Source organism: Coptis chinensis, chromosome 1 (assembly GCF_015680905.1).
Source record: "Coptis chinensis isolate HL-2020 chromosome 1, ASM1568090v1, whole genome shotgun sequence".
Taxonomy (NCBI): Eukaryota; Viridiplantae; Streptophyta; class Magnoliopsida; order Ranunculales; family Ranunculaceae; genus Coptis; species Coptis chinensis.
This window is the reverse complement of record NC_141456.1, coordinates 36,459,050-36,474,046: the sequence shown is the minus strand read 5'-3', so window position 1 is coordinate 36,474,046 and position 14,997 is coordinate 36,459,050. Positions and strand designations below refer to the sequence as shown.

General features: G+C 33.0%; 1 protein-coding gene across 1 annotated transcript; it reads left to right on the top strand.

The window, feature by feature from the left end:
- Window positions 1–656: 656 nt before the first annotated feature.
- On the top strand, window positions 657–1,323 carry LOC147523775 (homeobox protein knotted-1-like 4; the record flags this gene model as incomplete). The annotated part of the gene is made up of 2 exons (XM_086572334.1): window positions 657–916; window positions 1,020–1,323. Coding segments are annotated over 2 exons (465 nt in total), but the record flags the coding sequence as incomplete, so codon positions are not given.
- Between the last annotated feature and the right edge of the window lie 13,674 nt (window positions 1,324–14,997).

Below are 14,997 nucleotides of genomic sequence, written 5' to 3'. Positions count from 1 at the left end.
TGATGAGTAAAATTTTATGAATATAATTATGTATTTATAGGATTCCTTTTAGGTTTTGTTTTAGATGTTGACTTAAACTGAAATTGTTTAGTTATTGTTTTGGTAGTTATCTAGGACTTGCTTTTTATGTATTTGATGTGGAAAAGAAGTTGTAAACAGTTATCTAGTTATTTGGGCCCATTTTTAGTTGAATTTGAATGGTTTTGGATAATTGTTATTGTTATTAGACTTTATAATTTTTTTTTCTATTTGGATTTGCTCCCACATGTGCATAAGGTATAAATAAGATATTTTCTAGAATATGGAGTTATGTTCTAAGAGCTATGAACGACTATATGAAAATGTAAGATGTATTGCATATCAGACATCGTGGTGTTCCAGCCGTAATCTTGCAATCTACTGTATTTACCAGATTGTTACATGGACTGAAACACCTATTTGAAGAGAGATGTTGAATCTGAGAATATCGTAGTGTTAATTCCCCCCCTGTATGACCAAGTTTTGTTTTTTCTAGTCAGAGGGTGAAAGATTGTTTGTTCATCATAATGAAGCAGTATGCACACTAAATATAGTAAGCATTTGTAAGAGGTGCAATTTCGTAGTCACCTTGATTTTCTTGCATTATAGTTCTCAGGTTATGTCTCATTTAACTGATCCATGCAGATGGTAAGTGTGACGGGGCTGGTTTGTCCGAGGATGATCAAGACAATAGTGGGGGAGAAACTGAACTTCTTGAAATTGATCTAGGTGCTGAAGACAGAGAACTAAAGAATCACCTGCTGAAGAAATATAGTGGTTACCTAGGCAGCCTCAAGCAAGAACTTTCAAAGAAAAAGAAGAAAAGTAAATTGCTAAAGGAAGCCAGGCAAAAGCTACTCAATTGGTGGGAACTACACTATAAATGGTCATATCCGTCGATAAGTCCCACGTAGAAATTGAGTTGGAAATTCTTAAATCTAAGGATTCATTAACTATAGCTCTTTTATGTTGTAACATATTATATTCTGGACATTGAAATAGGAGACAGAGAAGGTTGCTTTAGCGGAATCAACTGGTTTGGATAAGAAACAGATAAATAACTGGTGCATAAACCAAAGGAAACGACATTGGAAACCTTCAGAGGATATGCAGTTTGTAGTGATGGATGGGCTTCATGCCCAAAATGCAGCTGTATACATGGAAGGCCACTTTATGGTAGATGGTAATTACAGGTTGGGACCATGATGCCACACGCAAGTGGGAAATGGAAGACCTGGTATCTTTTGGATGTGCGCTGGAAAATGGGTTGTGGTTTGAAGCAGAGGGCAAAACATGAAATTTGTGGCAGCGCCGTTACGGTTCTTAGTGCAATGGTCAATCTTTTGTATTATACTATAAGATAGATGAAGGTCCAGCTGGGATTTCTTATGCCAGATGGAGTCTCGATAGTCGTCATATTTTAACTACGTCGATTTTTCGATTCACGGTTAACGGTTTAGTCCTTTGGTGAACACAGCTTGTGTACATGTGCAATGGCTGAAACATGCGTCCAAGGGTGTTTCTTTTACTAAAAATGGGAAGTTTGCTGCAATATTAATATGTACACGGAAAGATTGTAAGGATTTGGATTTAGCTGATATTGAATGGTCACCAGATGATAGTGCCATTGTTGTTTGGGATTCTTCTCTTGATTATAAGGTATTTTATTTGATCTTTTCTGAATGTATATCACTTTTTGCTTATTGTTTTTGTTGGTTGTTCCATTAACCAATCTGAACTTGTTAGTTTGCACATTGTTTTGTACTTCGATTCTATTATCATATGCTCCATGTTGGTTCTCGACTTACACGTTCCTGTTGCATACCTTTTCGTTTACTTTAGATTTTTGTATTAGAAAATGATAAGAACACACATAGTAGCAAAATAAAAGTTAGAATCAAAACATTCGATTTCTAGGTTATTCAGAATTTTCAGTTTCTAAGTCGTCAAAGCAAACATTATTGGGTCTCTGGCTATCTATATTGTTATGTGTTGGAAATCCTTGAGAGTATGCTGATGGTTTTTCTCATTAGGAGAAAATTCTCGAGAAAGAGAATTTTGTTCTTTTTTCTATGAGCTGTTGATAGGATTTTTTTATGTTTTTTCGTTTTTGTTTTTTGTAGTTTGTACGGATATCTCATCCTTTATCTTTTCGATATATACACACTATACTTTACCAATAAAAAAAAGGGGGATTTTGTTCTTTTTGCGACTTTTAATTTATGACCCAATTTCTAATAAAATTTGTCGTTGGAAAGCTCCAACGGAGGAGTTGATAACATATTATATTTATTCAATACGCTATTTTGAAATAGTTTACAATGCCTCTATCCTCTGAGTTCTTACATCTAACTCTCATGCAACAAAGATTATATAGGAATACACTACTTTATTGTATGTTGCTTCTACACCTAATACAACCTCATGAGTCGCATGTAATACTGTAGTATGGTATTATCTATTATTAGAACATATTGGTTAGAACATTTAATTAGATATGGCTCGCCATGTCGTATGTACTGAGATGCAGGTAGCAGTGGAAACTGGAATTCATACCTCTTAGAAACATCTCTCAGTCTTCTAGGATTTGTATCATTCGTGACCGTCGATTGTAATACTCACACATCTGCAAGTTCATCGGACTTAGTGGATCAATTCCTAAAATAAACAAACTTATATCATGGATGGTTTGATCTGAGGTTCTAATCTATTCTCGATGGGAGGTGCCTCTTTAAGTATCAAAGCGTTTATGAAAGTGGATTGGGGTGAAAACCATTGCATGGTCCCCATGTGGCGATTTCGGCATGAGAGGTAGTTATGACCGGATGATACGGATCTTCAACCACTTGACATGGAAAATATTTGCTGAATTCACGATCTATCAAGTGTCTGCGGCCCCTTTGCAAAGGTCTTTCTTTGTGTTCAAGGTACAAATATCATTTTGTAGTTAACTATAAAGATATTTTGGTGGAGCACTTGTAGATAAAATTGCGGGTGTCTCTTGAATTTTCCAGGAAGTTGATGAGCTTTTGCAATTCGATATGTCAGGATTATGCATGAGTGATGAGTTCATAAAAGGGGATTCTGGTGAGCAATATTGGCGACCATACTCAAGTTTAAGAAAAGTTGAAAGTGTAATTGAAGTAGTGATTGCAGAATCAGTGGCTAAGGAAATTGGAGCAGTTGTAGTAGCAGAAGTAATGTTGGACAAAGAGTGGGTTTTGGAAAGTGAAGGTAAAGTTTTAAGAGTTTATAATACTCATGGGAAGTCGTCTTGTTTGACACAAAATAAGAGGTTGAAAGATAAGCCTATTGGTGAAAGCAGAGGAGCTGGTGTTTGCATGGAAAAGTGTGTCCCAGTGGATTCAAGCAAACTACAAATTGTCCATGGTCATTCTCAGGCTGTACATTCTTGTGCTTCTCTAACTGAAATTTCTCCGACAACATTATCGATGAGCTTTACTGATTCAGGTTGTATTCCCTTGCTATTGAATCTGAATAAGACATTCAGACGCTTTGGACGTTTAAAGGAATTGAAAACAGAAGTTTTAAGGGACATGAGCAGTGCTAAAGTGGTGTTCAAGAAAAGGAGTGATACAGAAGTAGCATTTGGCAGTGCTGCAAAGTGTAAAATTTTCGGATCAGTACATGCCAATTACCAGCTGAAGTACTAATTATTAGCGCCACATCAAATCTTCTGACAAAGAATTAAGCTAGGAACATGTTAGAGGTCTTTATGTGTTCTCACTGACAATTCAAAGTCTACACTTCTGCAATGGGTCAGTATGTGATTAAATTCTTAGGTTAGTCTGCTACACTACTAATTTATCTTATTTCTCTAATTCTTACTCTCTTTTTTTTTTTTTTTTTTTTTTTTTTTTTTCTGATTATTCTATACTATATATTTTTTTAATTCTTCAGTCCATTTTTTACTCATTTTTTCTTTTGTGTGTTTGCATGGAAAAGTGTGTCCCAGTGGATTCAAGCAAACTACAAATTGTCCATGGTCATTCTCGGGCTGTACATTATTGAGCTTCTCTAACTGAAATTTCTCCGACAACATTATCGATGAGCTTTACTGATTTAATGGAATCAGAAACAGAAGTTTTGAGGGACATGAGCAATGCTAAAGTAGTGTTCAAGAAAAGGAGTGATGCAGAAGTAGCATTTGGCAATGCTGCAAAGTTTAAAATTTTCGGATCAGTACATGTCAATTACCAGCTGAAGTACTAATTATTACTGCCACATCAAATCTTCTGACAAATTCTCAGAAGATTACACCTCTGCAATGGGTCAGTCTGTGATTAAATTCTCAGGTTAGTCTGCTACACTACTAATTTTTCTTATTTCCCTAATTGTTATTTTTTTTTTTTTGATTCTTCTATTCTATATATATTTTTAATTCTTCAGTCAAATTTTTACTCATTTTTTAATGTAATTAGCAACTAACTAAACCACCAATTAAAGTTCCTATATTCGAAGATACACATACTGATATTGGTTTAAAATATAAATATTGAGAATATATTTGTTTAGTTTCAGAGGAATTCACATCTAAATTTTAACCAAAGTGTAGTGCAAACTATCTTCAATATTAAAATTGACGAATTGCATCTGCCTTCAATCAAACTTAAATGGTATAATAGAATTGAGTAACTTAACCAAAGTACATTAAATGATAAAATGCTTGAAATGATATGAATCAAAAACAATATAATGAAAAAGAAATTGGTGCAAAACTTAGTATTAAAGCACAATCCAAATTTTTTTTAAAAAAAAACAGAAAGTCTAACAATCAAATATACTAATCCATTGTTTCTGGACTTCCTAATTAATGCAGCTGCTGAGTATCACTCCTCAAGCTCATCTTTCTGAAACAATTAAATCAGAAAATAAATTATTTAACTGTAAATGGATTGTAGCACTATAATGAAATAAATTCAATCATGTACTTTGTTTACCTTAAATTTCAGCTTTTTGCAGTTTTTTTTTTTTTTATTTTGGTGTTTCTTCTGGAGGTTCTGTTTTAATGGTCTTTTTAGTCTTCCATTCCTAAATGTTGCACACAATATTGTTAATTGTTTTGGGTAATTTTAATGAAAGTTAGAAATTTACTTTTCTAATGAATGAATTTACCTTTTTTATTGAATCAGTTGGTGTGAATTGATCTGAATTTGATTCCTGCATTAATAGATGTAAAACCCAAAAAATTTAAAAAGTGGTATAATAATTGTTTTGTGTAAGATATGATAGTTAAGTTGAATAATACCTTTTCAATGAGATCTATAATTTGTGATGGTGTCATAGTAGTTTTCTCACGGGTTGATAGCTCCAAAGATGTTTGGCTTGATTCTGATTTTTGTTAAATAAATAAAAGAAATGAAATAACATATAATAATAAAGTAGCATGTATCAGATGATATTAAACAAACATTATAAATAGGTTTACATACTTCTTCTTCTTGATCAATGCTTTCAGGAACGACATATAAAATAGTTAATGCTTTTGTGCTGTAGTTGTTGTTATTGTTTGATTCCTTTATACGAAAAACAAACTCCTTCCCGACAGGACTTTGCAATATTTGATTCACCAAAGAGGTATTGCACCAAAATTTATTGTTGATTTCATCGAGTCCACTGACACATTTTTTGCACGCTTTGTAGTACCACAGTGATTTGACGTTGTCATTATAGACTCTTGAAACCATTGCTTTGCACATGTATGATTTCTCCTGTTGACAAATAAAATTAATTCATTTAGATTGTTTTCTAATTTCATTTTTTAAGTAAAATAGGTAGTTTTTACCTTTACAGTGTTATCCAAATCCATTATTTCTGCCAAGGTTTGAAACTCTTCTTCTTTTTTTATTTGGATTGAATTTATATTTCCTTCCTGCACTTCTGCTGCTTCCGTCTTGATTTGAGGGCCTCTGCATGTTAAATGATTAAAATAAGGTGTAAACGCTGTTGTCTATTTATACATTAAAAAAAAAACTTAAATAAATCTTACCTTTCTATAATGGATTCCACTTCTGGAATTTCAAGATTTGTATATATCTTGGTAGCGAATGTTGACTGGAGATAATAACCTGGCCAGGTTTAAATATTAGCTAGTATTGTAACTTATTTTGATAAACAAAACCAAAATTATTTATATGTATAAAGAAGTAATTACTCTTAAATTTTTTAACAGAAGTGGACATCACTATCAAGACATATACTTTGTCTAGTGAATAGTCAAAATCATGTGGAATTTGATCCATAGTACGGCCCCACAAAGTAATTTTCAATGTTCTATATCTGCATTTAACACAAAAATTCATTTAACACAAAAAATGAGTCAACGAGTATTAAAGTTTTTCATATAGCAGATTTAATTAAAAAATATTCATACCTCTCATCTGCAAGTATAATGTCACGCCTTTGTCTTCTAATACCGCCTCTGATAATTGATGTTTCTTTTGGTTTGACATTGAGTAGCATTCCGACAACAGCTGCAATATAACAAAATAAGTTATTGTTTGTTTTGTTATTTTAACCAAAAAATCACATTTATTTTCACAGTTTGGAAGTATACTTGTGAGTACCATGTTGTCTTCTCTTAAATGAATGTCTTCGAAAGGTGTGAATAAGAACATGTTCCTTGGTATTTGAACACCTTGCTTGTTGGTTTCCTTGATTATTGTTTTATCATTGAACTCAAGTTTGAAGTCATGATTTGCAATACGAAACCCTCTGTCACTTTTAATAACTGTGAAATTTTCCAAAACTATTACCGTGTCTTCTTCAAGATGGTTATTGAATGTTTTTGTTAAGTTTAACGGATACATGGCTTGGATTTCATGTCCCTGTGATATTAAATGGTAATTAGCATTATTAATTTTCTTTTAATAAATGCTGTGTTTGAATCACATGAAGAAAGTAAATGGCTTACTTGTTCATCTATCAATAGAACATCTTTACTTTTGATGCATAAAGATCGTCCCACTTACGTACGACTCTGACTTGTAGCTTCTATGGAGTATCTGAATCTGTGCTGTTGATGTTGCTTATTGCATGATATTTGTTAGTCATGCTATTAAGCTGCAAAAAAATATGTGAAGAAAAGAAATATAATTCTTAAATTTGTTTTATATGAAAAGGTGAATTAAAAAATAAGTAAAAGTTGCAAAATTTTACCTTGATAGCAGTAAAGGTCGATGGAGCCTAGGTTTTTACAATCATATGGATATTTATAACTTTAACATATGAGTAGAATTTGACTTTTAGGTGAATTCTTTTTATGGGAGTCATTGTTTGTCAAAATTCTTGTTAAGATAGAAATTAAGAGTTTTTTTATCGATCTTTAAGTATACTTAATATATCCAGAACTTAAGTTTTGTTTACAGTTTGTAGTTTATGAAACTTCTTTTTCTAGAGTCTTTGTTTGATGAAATTCTGCCTATATTAGTATATATTTTGTTTTGCCGAACTAAAGTTTTGTTTAGAATTGAAGTTTAGGTAACTTCTTTTTTTTGGAGTCCTTGTTTGGTGAAATTCCGCATGTATTAGTATTTTTTTTTGGATTTATTATGGATCTAATGTAGTATTTGGTTTAAAATTACTATCCATGTGGAAAAAGCCCAAGACATGCCAAACTTTAAATATGGCTATTATTGACTCATAATTGAATTTGATTAGTGAACAAAAATTTTAAGTTATTAATTTCTCTATGTTTGGACATTGTACTTTGGATTACTTCAGTCTTGTTAGGACATAATTTTTCATAAAATTATACATAAATAATTTTACTTGATGGAAATGTGTTTTCTTTGTTTCTCAGTCTCATGTTTCATATCGAATGAGACATGTTAGTTTTAGGCATGTTAATTTGACTTGTGAGGTTTAATATCAAATGAAATAAAGAGCAAGCATTTTCCTGTTAGACAACAATTCGTTAAACTTGAACAAATATACCCATAACAATCATTCTAAATACTAACTGATATGTACAATTGAATATATATTGCCACATCTTCGACCTCCGAAGTTCAAATGATCCAATCAAACATTACATACTAAACATTACCTCGAATTCGGCCAGCTGGTACCTACCTACTCTGGATTCTACAAGGTAGTTAAGGATCATATTGTCAATATAGAGCTACTGAAACAAAGTATGACACAGACCACACACGCCATAAATAATTGGAAGTATTCATCATAATATCCTTTAATTTTAGGTCAAATAAATTTAAGATATAGCGAGTTCCACTCCAGCAATACAACCCAAACAATAGCAAAAAAGAATGACTCTGTCCATTTGAACATGTAGAGCTCCGCATAATCTCCATCCTCATCAAAAGACTTGGAGGTGACAGTGAAATTAGTGTCAATCCCGGCAAGAACTTTGAGCAGCCCTTGAAAGACAGCAAAGAGATAGGCTGAAACACCTCCTATAACCCAAAACTGTTAATTTCTCCACCACTCATCAATCCCTACACCGGTCCATCTCATCTCCAAAATACCAGTGGCAAAGATAGACAAAAAAAGGGATAGAAACCAAATGCTAGCAATGTTACTGATCTGCAAAGAGGAAAAATCATCAGATATTAAGACCATGTACCACTCAAGTCAAAGCGGTCGAACAGCTCGTCCTACGGTATAGCTTAAAACCAATAGCCAACAATTGGGATTGTCTTCAAAATTTTAGCTTTTCTTTTCATTTCAAGTCCTGCAAAAATGTCTTTCAACTCCATGGTACGAAACTACGCACTTTTGCAAATCGTACAAAATCATGGAGGTAGACATCCAACTTTTTATAAACTGTTGTGGGTCAAAAATCTTTAAAAAATCTGAATTTAACTGGAAATGAATACCAGTTCCTACACTTAGCAAGGATTGATGCTAGTATAGGCATAGCAGCTATGACTGTATGACCCTCAAGACACAAACGTATCATACCAAGACACTTTCTCTTCTCATTACAAAATGTGATTATGTGATCATGATTAATAACTAATCATGTAATCATACTACAAATGATACTTTTTATTATATACCGAAGAAGTGTTTAATATAATTTTCAAGCAAAAATAGTTTTCTATAGTTAAACTAATTTCAAGGGTACTCTCGAACCTACCTAACAGCATTTGGGTTTGTTTAACGGCTAAAGCGCTTCACATACTGCACCAAAAACCTACATAAAAAGATTAGAGAATTTAATTACATAAACAGATGCAAAAAACAGTTGATTACATATATGTAGTACCAAAATTATTTGGGCTATTGGATTGTTTGGCTTTGACAATCAAAGTTTTCATTTGTTTGATTATTGTAATTGTTTACAAACAATAAAAAAAATAATAATATAAGTTTTTGATTTTTTTTGTTCTTACCTTTTGACGAAGCTTCATTGTGGCAAATTGTTGAATACTTCATAATAGACAATATTTTTTGTATGCTGCTTCAAATTATCTTCTCTGTCCTCGATTAGAATTTTCAGACCATCACGTGAAGTTACACTTGATACCGAAACATATAGTTGCCCATGGGAGAAAACAGTGTTTCTAAGATAAACTCCAACATTCTTCAGTGTTTGTCCTTGGCTTTTGTTTATCGTCATTGAATAGCAAAGTTTTATTGGGTACTGTCTTCGCTTCAAGATGAAAGGCCACTTTGTGTTTTCAGACAAAACGTCTATCCAATGGATAGTGAGTCTGTCTCCTTTATTGCTTCCAGTAATAATTTCAGCTTCCAAAGCAAATTTTGACAAATCATTCACTATAAGTCTCGTACCATTGCAAATACCTTTGCTCTGGTTTATGTTTCTAAGAAGCATTATAGGTGCTCCTCGTTTTAGCTGAACCAAATGATTAGCCATTCCTGGGAGCTGGAGAGTGTTGAGGAATTCTGTTGGATACAAAATATCTTGATTTGCAACCTTATTATCCGAAAGCGGACTTAATGTGTCTGCACTTGAGTAACTAACCAATTCTCCCGGAACTAAAGATAGAACATGAGAGTTTATTTCATTTGTAGGTGTTAGAATGCACTTATCTCTGAGATACTCAGCATCATCATATTTTTGTAAAAGATCTGTGTACACCGTCTTCACAATGTTTTCTATCCCATCACCTTCTGATTGAATAAGAATGTCTTCTGGGATTTTAATCCAAGTAGGCTCTTCTCCCTCACACAGTGATCTTCTTGGAATTGTACCTTCACCAATAGATAATATCCATTTGTTGAAATCTACATCTGATTGTCCATATTCTCTGTTATGCAACTGCATGTTAACTATCAAACGAAACACCTCTAGGTAATGCCATAAGTAGGATCTGTTTATGGATGCAGAAATAATTGCTTCTCTTGAACCCTTTTCGATAATTGGTAATATTTGTCTAAAATCACCATAAAAAAGAATAGTTTTTCCTCCAAATAGTTTGTCCTTGAGCTTTATATCACTTTCTGACATGATATCTCTAAAACTGTTGTCAACAGCCTCGAAGTCCGTCTTTTTACTCATAGGTGCTTCGTCCCAAATAATTAAATCAGTTGCTACAATCAGATCTGCCAAGTGAGTTCCTTTTCTAATGTTGCAAGTTTTAGACTTATCTTTCTCTATTGGAATTTTGAATCTCGAGTGAGCTGCACGATCACCTGCATGAGCACCATATAGCAAATATTAAAAAAACGTAGTAATGATAATAATAACAATATTAACATTTATAATAAAGACAATAATATATTTTTTTAAACACCTGGTAAAAAAAGCGATGATATGCCTGATGATGCAACTGCAAGCACTATTTTTTTCTGTGATCGTAACCTTGCAATGATCGCATTCCATAGATATGTTTTCCCCGTACCTCCACTTCCATATACAAAGTATAACTTCCCTTTACCACTTTCAACAGCAACAATGACAGCGTCAAACACCTATCTTTGTTCAACATTCAATCTAATGTGCAATTCTTCATATTCTGCAAGGAGTGCTTCAAAATCATAGTTCAATTCCTCCCGTAGTAACCTATTATCTAGTGGATTTGGTTTTGGAATATCAAACTGGAAATCAGCAAGTGTTCGGCCATTTTCTTTCATATCATTTTCAAGTTCAAGAAGTGTACATTTTTTTAGTTCTTCATTGGTTAATTGTAGTTGACTGTTTCCAACTTTTAATCGTTTCATAGCCAATATGTCATCCGAAAGCATCTCCCAATGCTGATCCCACAATCCAACAGTGTCAGATACTTGACAAAACAGTAAAATTGTAAGATATAACTGGCGCACAATGATCTACTGTTAGACCATTTTCCTGCTTCTTTAATTGTTGAGTGCCATTCATTGTCACCTTATAGCAATCCACGCGCACGACATTCTGATTTGAAGTCTGCATAAGTTTTACCATGCACAGTCCTTATATCTTCAAAACTCTATGGACCTTTTACTATATTGAGAAGCAAACGCAAGTAAAACCTTTCACCTTGCATTGGTTGTGCATAATATATCCTACCAATCTTGATGCCATTATGAGCTCTTTCTGTCCAGATCTGAAAAAAAAATATGACAATGTTAAAGATTACTTTAATTTTTGTTTTTGATCTATCAAAATTATAATTCATACCTTTGTGTCTTTGTGCCACACAAATTCTAATGGGAAGTCAACATAAGTTAACTGTCAAGCTTTTTCACTTTTCTGATTAGTAAGCATCCATTCTGTGAACATTGTTCTCTTAGCCTTATCACTTTGTACAACCTGAAATGTATTAGAATTATCACGAAATACAACATTTTGTTGATTCTCAAGATGATAATTCATTCTCTCAACATATGGATCTCGAAACTGAATGTCAAAATCAAAGATTCTCCAGCTTGCTTTGGATGCAGAGATATATCGAAAGTCCAGATAACGTTTGATTTCATCCACTTCGTGAATGGTACGTTTTCTTGTATTTTTGTCGTACTTATAATTCTCCTCAATAATGCATGTAGCTCGATCTAGACCTTTGGTAATATACTTGAATAAGTATTTAATCATCCGTGTACGATTGCAATGCTCAACATTAATGTGACACTGAAATTCCTTGCTGAGTTTAGGATTGTAAAGAACAACCCATCTATTGTCAATCTCAATTGGGTTATAGCGACCAACCATTGCAGTGTGCTTGTTGTTTCTTCTTTTGTATACAACAAAACCATTTTCGTCAAATTTAGTCTCACTGCAAAAATCTTTAGGGAAATGTCTAGAACATCTGTTCTCTTTCATGCAAGGAGAACCCTTTTTCTTTTCGCCACACGGACCATGAATCATTGTACTGACTATAGTTTCGTAAAGTATTGGATCTGTATCTTTGTCAGGTAATTCTACTGAAATAAGCCTGTCTATGTCAGATCCAGTTTTAGGTCTGTCTTCCGGATGCAAAAATAGCAAAATGTGAGCATGTGGCAAACCTCTTTTCTGAAATTCAATAACGTACAACACTGAAAATAATAATAATTAGATATTAGTAAAATATTTGTGGAATTAATAATATCATTGCATATTGTTTCCAATTCTTCTTTACTTAGATTTATACATGTAAAATAAAAAGGTAATTTTAAATAGTATGTACCTGCAATGACTCTACCAAAATGATTCCCATAACGGAGTCTTTTCATTATGCAGTCCAACTTTATTTTGAAAGCCTGACATCCAACATCTGGTACGTCCTCTGATTTTAATCCAGTACTTTAAAAAACTCTTTATTTCTTCCCAATGTGGATTGCAAGTTACAGTTATGAAAAGATCAGGGGGCCCTGCCCATCTACATATCGCAATAGCATCTTGATAAGTATGCACCATATATCTTGGTCCTCCTGTAAATGATGATGGAAGGATCAAACGCTTTCCAATCGATGATGCCGAGGAATCTCTTGTAAAAGGTAAATATTTCTCCAGTTTATCATATTTAAATTTTCTATTATATAGATACTAAAGATAAATGTTATTTGAAATATGATATTTATAATACGCTGTAACAACTTCATCCATTAAATGGTTGTACAGATCAGATCTAATGGTAGCTTGATTTGAAAGATACCATTGTAATCTAGAATGTTGAATGCATGTATAACCATCAACAATGTAAGTTAGACGAAGGCGACCACCTATCCACAATGTTGAACTTCTCTAATTCTTCTTTGCAAACGGAAAACATAAAATTGTCTCATGGTAACAGTATACCTCTTTTGACTATTTTTCACATTGTTTATGTCAACTCCTCTTAGCAAAATCCCAGCTCTATAACCATCTTCTCCACGTGGGAATAATATAGGGTATTACATTGCCATAAATTTAGGATATAACTCGTTTATTCTCTGTAGAGCACCTCCTTGAGTCTCAACAATTATGTCCCTGTGATCAGTAATTTCTAAATCATCTCCTACTATCAAAGCTGCAACTTCAGATGAAGTTGGCAAATTGTATAACCTTCCATCAGTGATTTGATTATTAATGAGTCTTAAATGAACAGGAAGGACATCATCTTCTTGAAACCTGTTTCTTTCCGATCTAAACCACTCAACAATCACATTGTTTTCATTAAACATCTTTATCAATTGGTCAACAATTAATGGATCCGTAGTTCCTTCTTCTTTAAGAACAGCATTCATTCTATTTTGATGCTCATGTTCAGTATCATAGATATACAATTGAGCAAATTGAGGGGGCTGATTTTCTAAAGGAAGAAGCGAACCAATTTTATGATGATTCTGACCACTAATTCTGTATGTGTAAGGACCACCACCATTATTTAAAGTCTTGTCTATTTTACCGTCTGTAGAAGTAAACTGAAACATACAATTGTACACTCGCATGATATTCTCTCTCGAAAGTTTATAGATTTAGATCCTCCTTGCAAGTCCATAAGTTTTGTTAACAAATGAGGTGCAGACTCTAATAAAGGTAGCTGGACTTTTCCATTTTGACAACAAATTGAAAAGGTAGGTATACCTTTATTTCCTCGGTTGTTTCTTTCTTCTTCCCAAACTATTGCTCCACAATATGAACATTCTTTATTTGGGGATCCAAAGTAATTAGTACCTATAAAAATAAATGTTTGTCAGTATATTGTCATTCCATAAATAATAAACTTGATTGAAATGGGTACCTTTACTATCAATATAAAAATTTAGTCGCAGGTCAATATTATGACGATATCTTCGCAATTGATTCTCTCTACGTTTTTCGGTTGAATCTGAGATCCTTTCACAACGCATTGAATCAGTATTTGGTGGAACATTCAGAGGTACTACAAAAAAATCAATTACATTTATATTACATTTATAAATTTTATTATTCTAAAAGCAAATATATAAAAACGTTGTTATAATTCTAACCTCTATTTTTTTTGTTATATTTCTTGTGGGCCAATATACTATACCTTCTTAATTGTGCCAATTTAGCATCAGATGACTTGTTTGCCTCCATTTATTAGATGAAGCAAATGCCTGGACAAAAAAACAAACGCGTGGTAAAAAAATACTCATCTTAGTTCAAACACATAAGTAAATATTGGATATGTGGTTTTTCTATAAAAAATATGAACTCCCGATGATTGCTTCTTTTGGAAGAGGCAAAATAGGGGGTTAGGTAACTTAGTTGGTAATTTTTAGTTCTTGGGTTCTCAGTTATACTTGAAATGTATGAATAGGGATCTGAAAATGCTAAACCTGAAGGCATAATTCGGCAACGCAAAAGGAAAAAAACTACAACGTAAGTTCTCCTCTATTTATATACTCTTTGTATATGTACTTGGCAGTTGGTAATTTTTAGTTCTTGGGTTCTAAGTTATACTTGAAATGTATTAACAGGGATCTTTCTGAAAATGCTAAACCTGAAGGCATAATTCGGCAACGCAAAAGGAAAAAAACTGCAACATAAGTTCTACTCTATTTATATACTCTTTGTATATGTACTTGGCAGTTGGTAATTTTTAGTCGTTGGGTTCTCAGTTATAC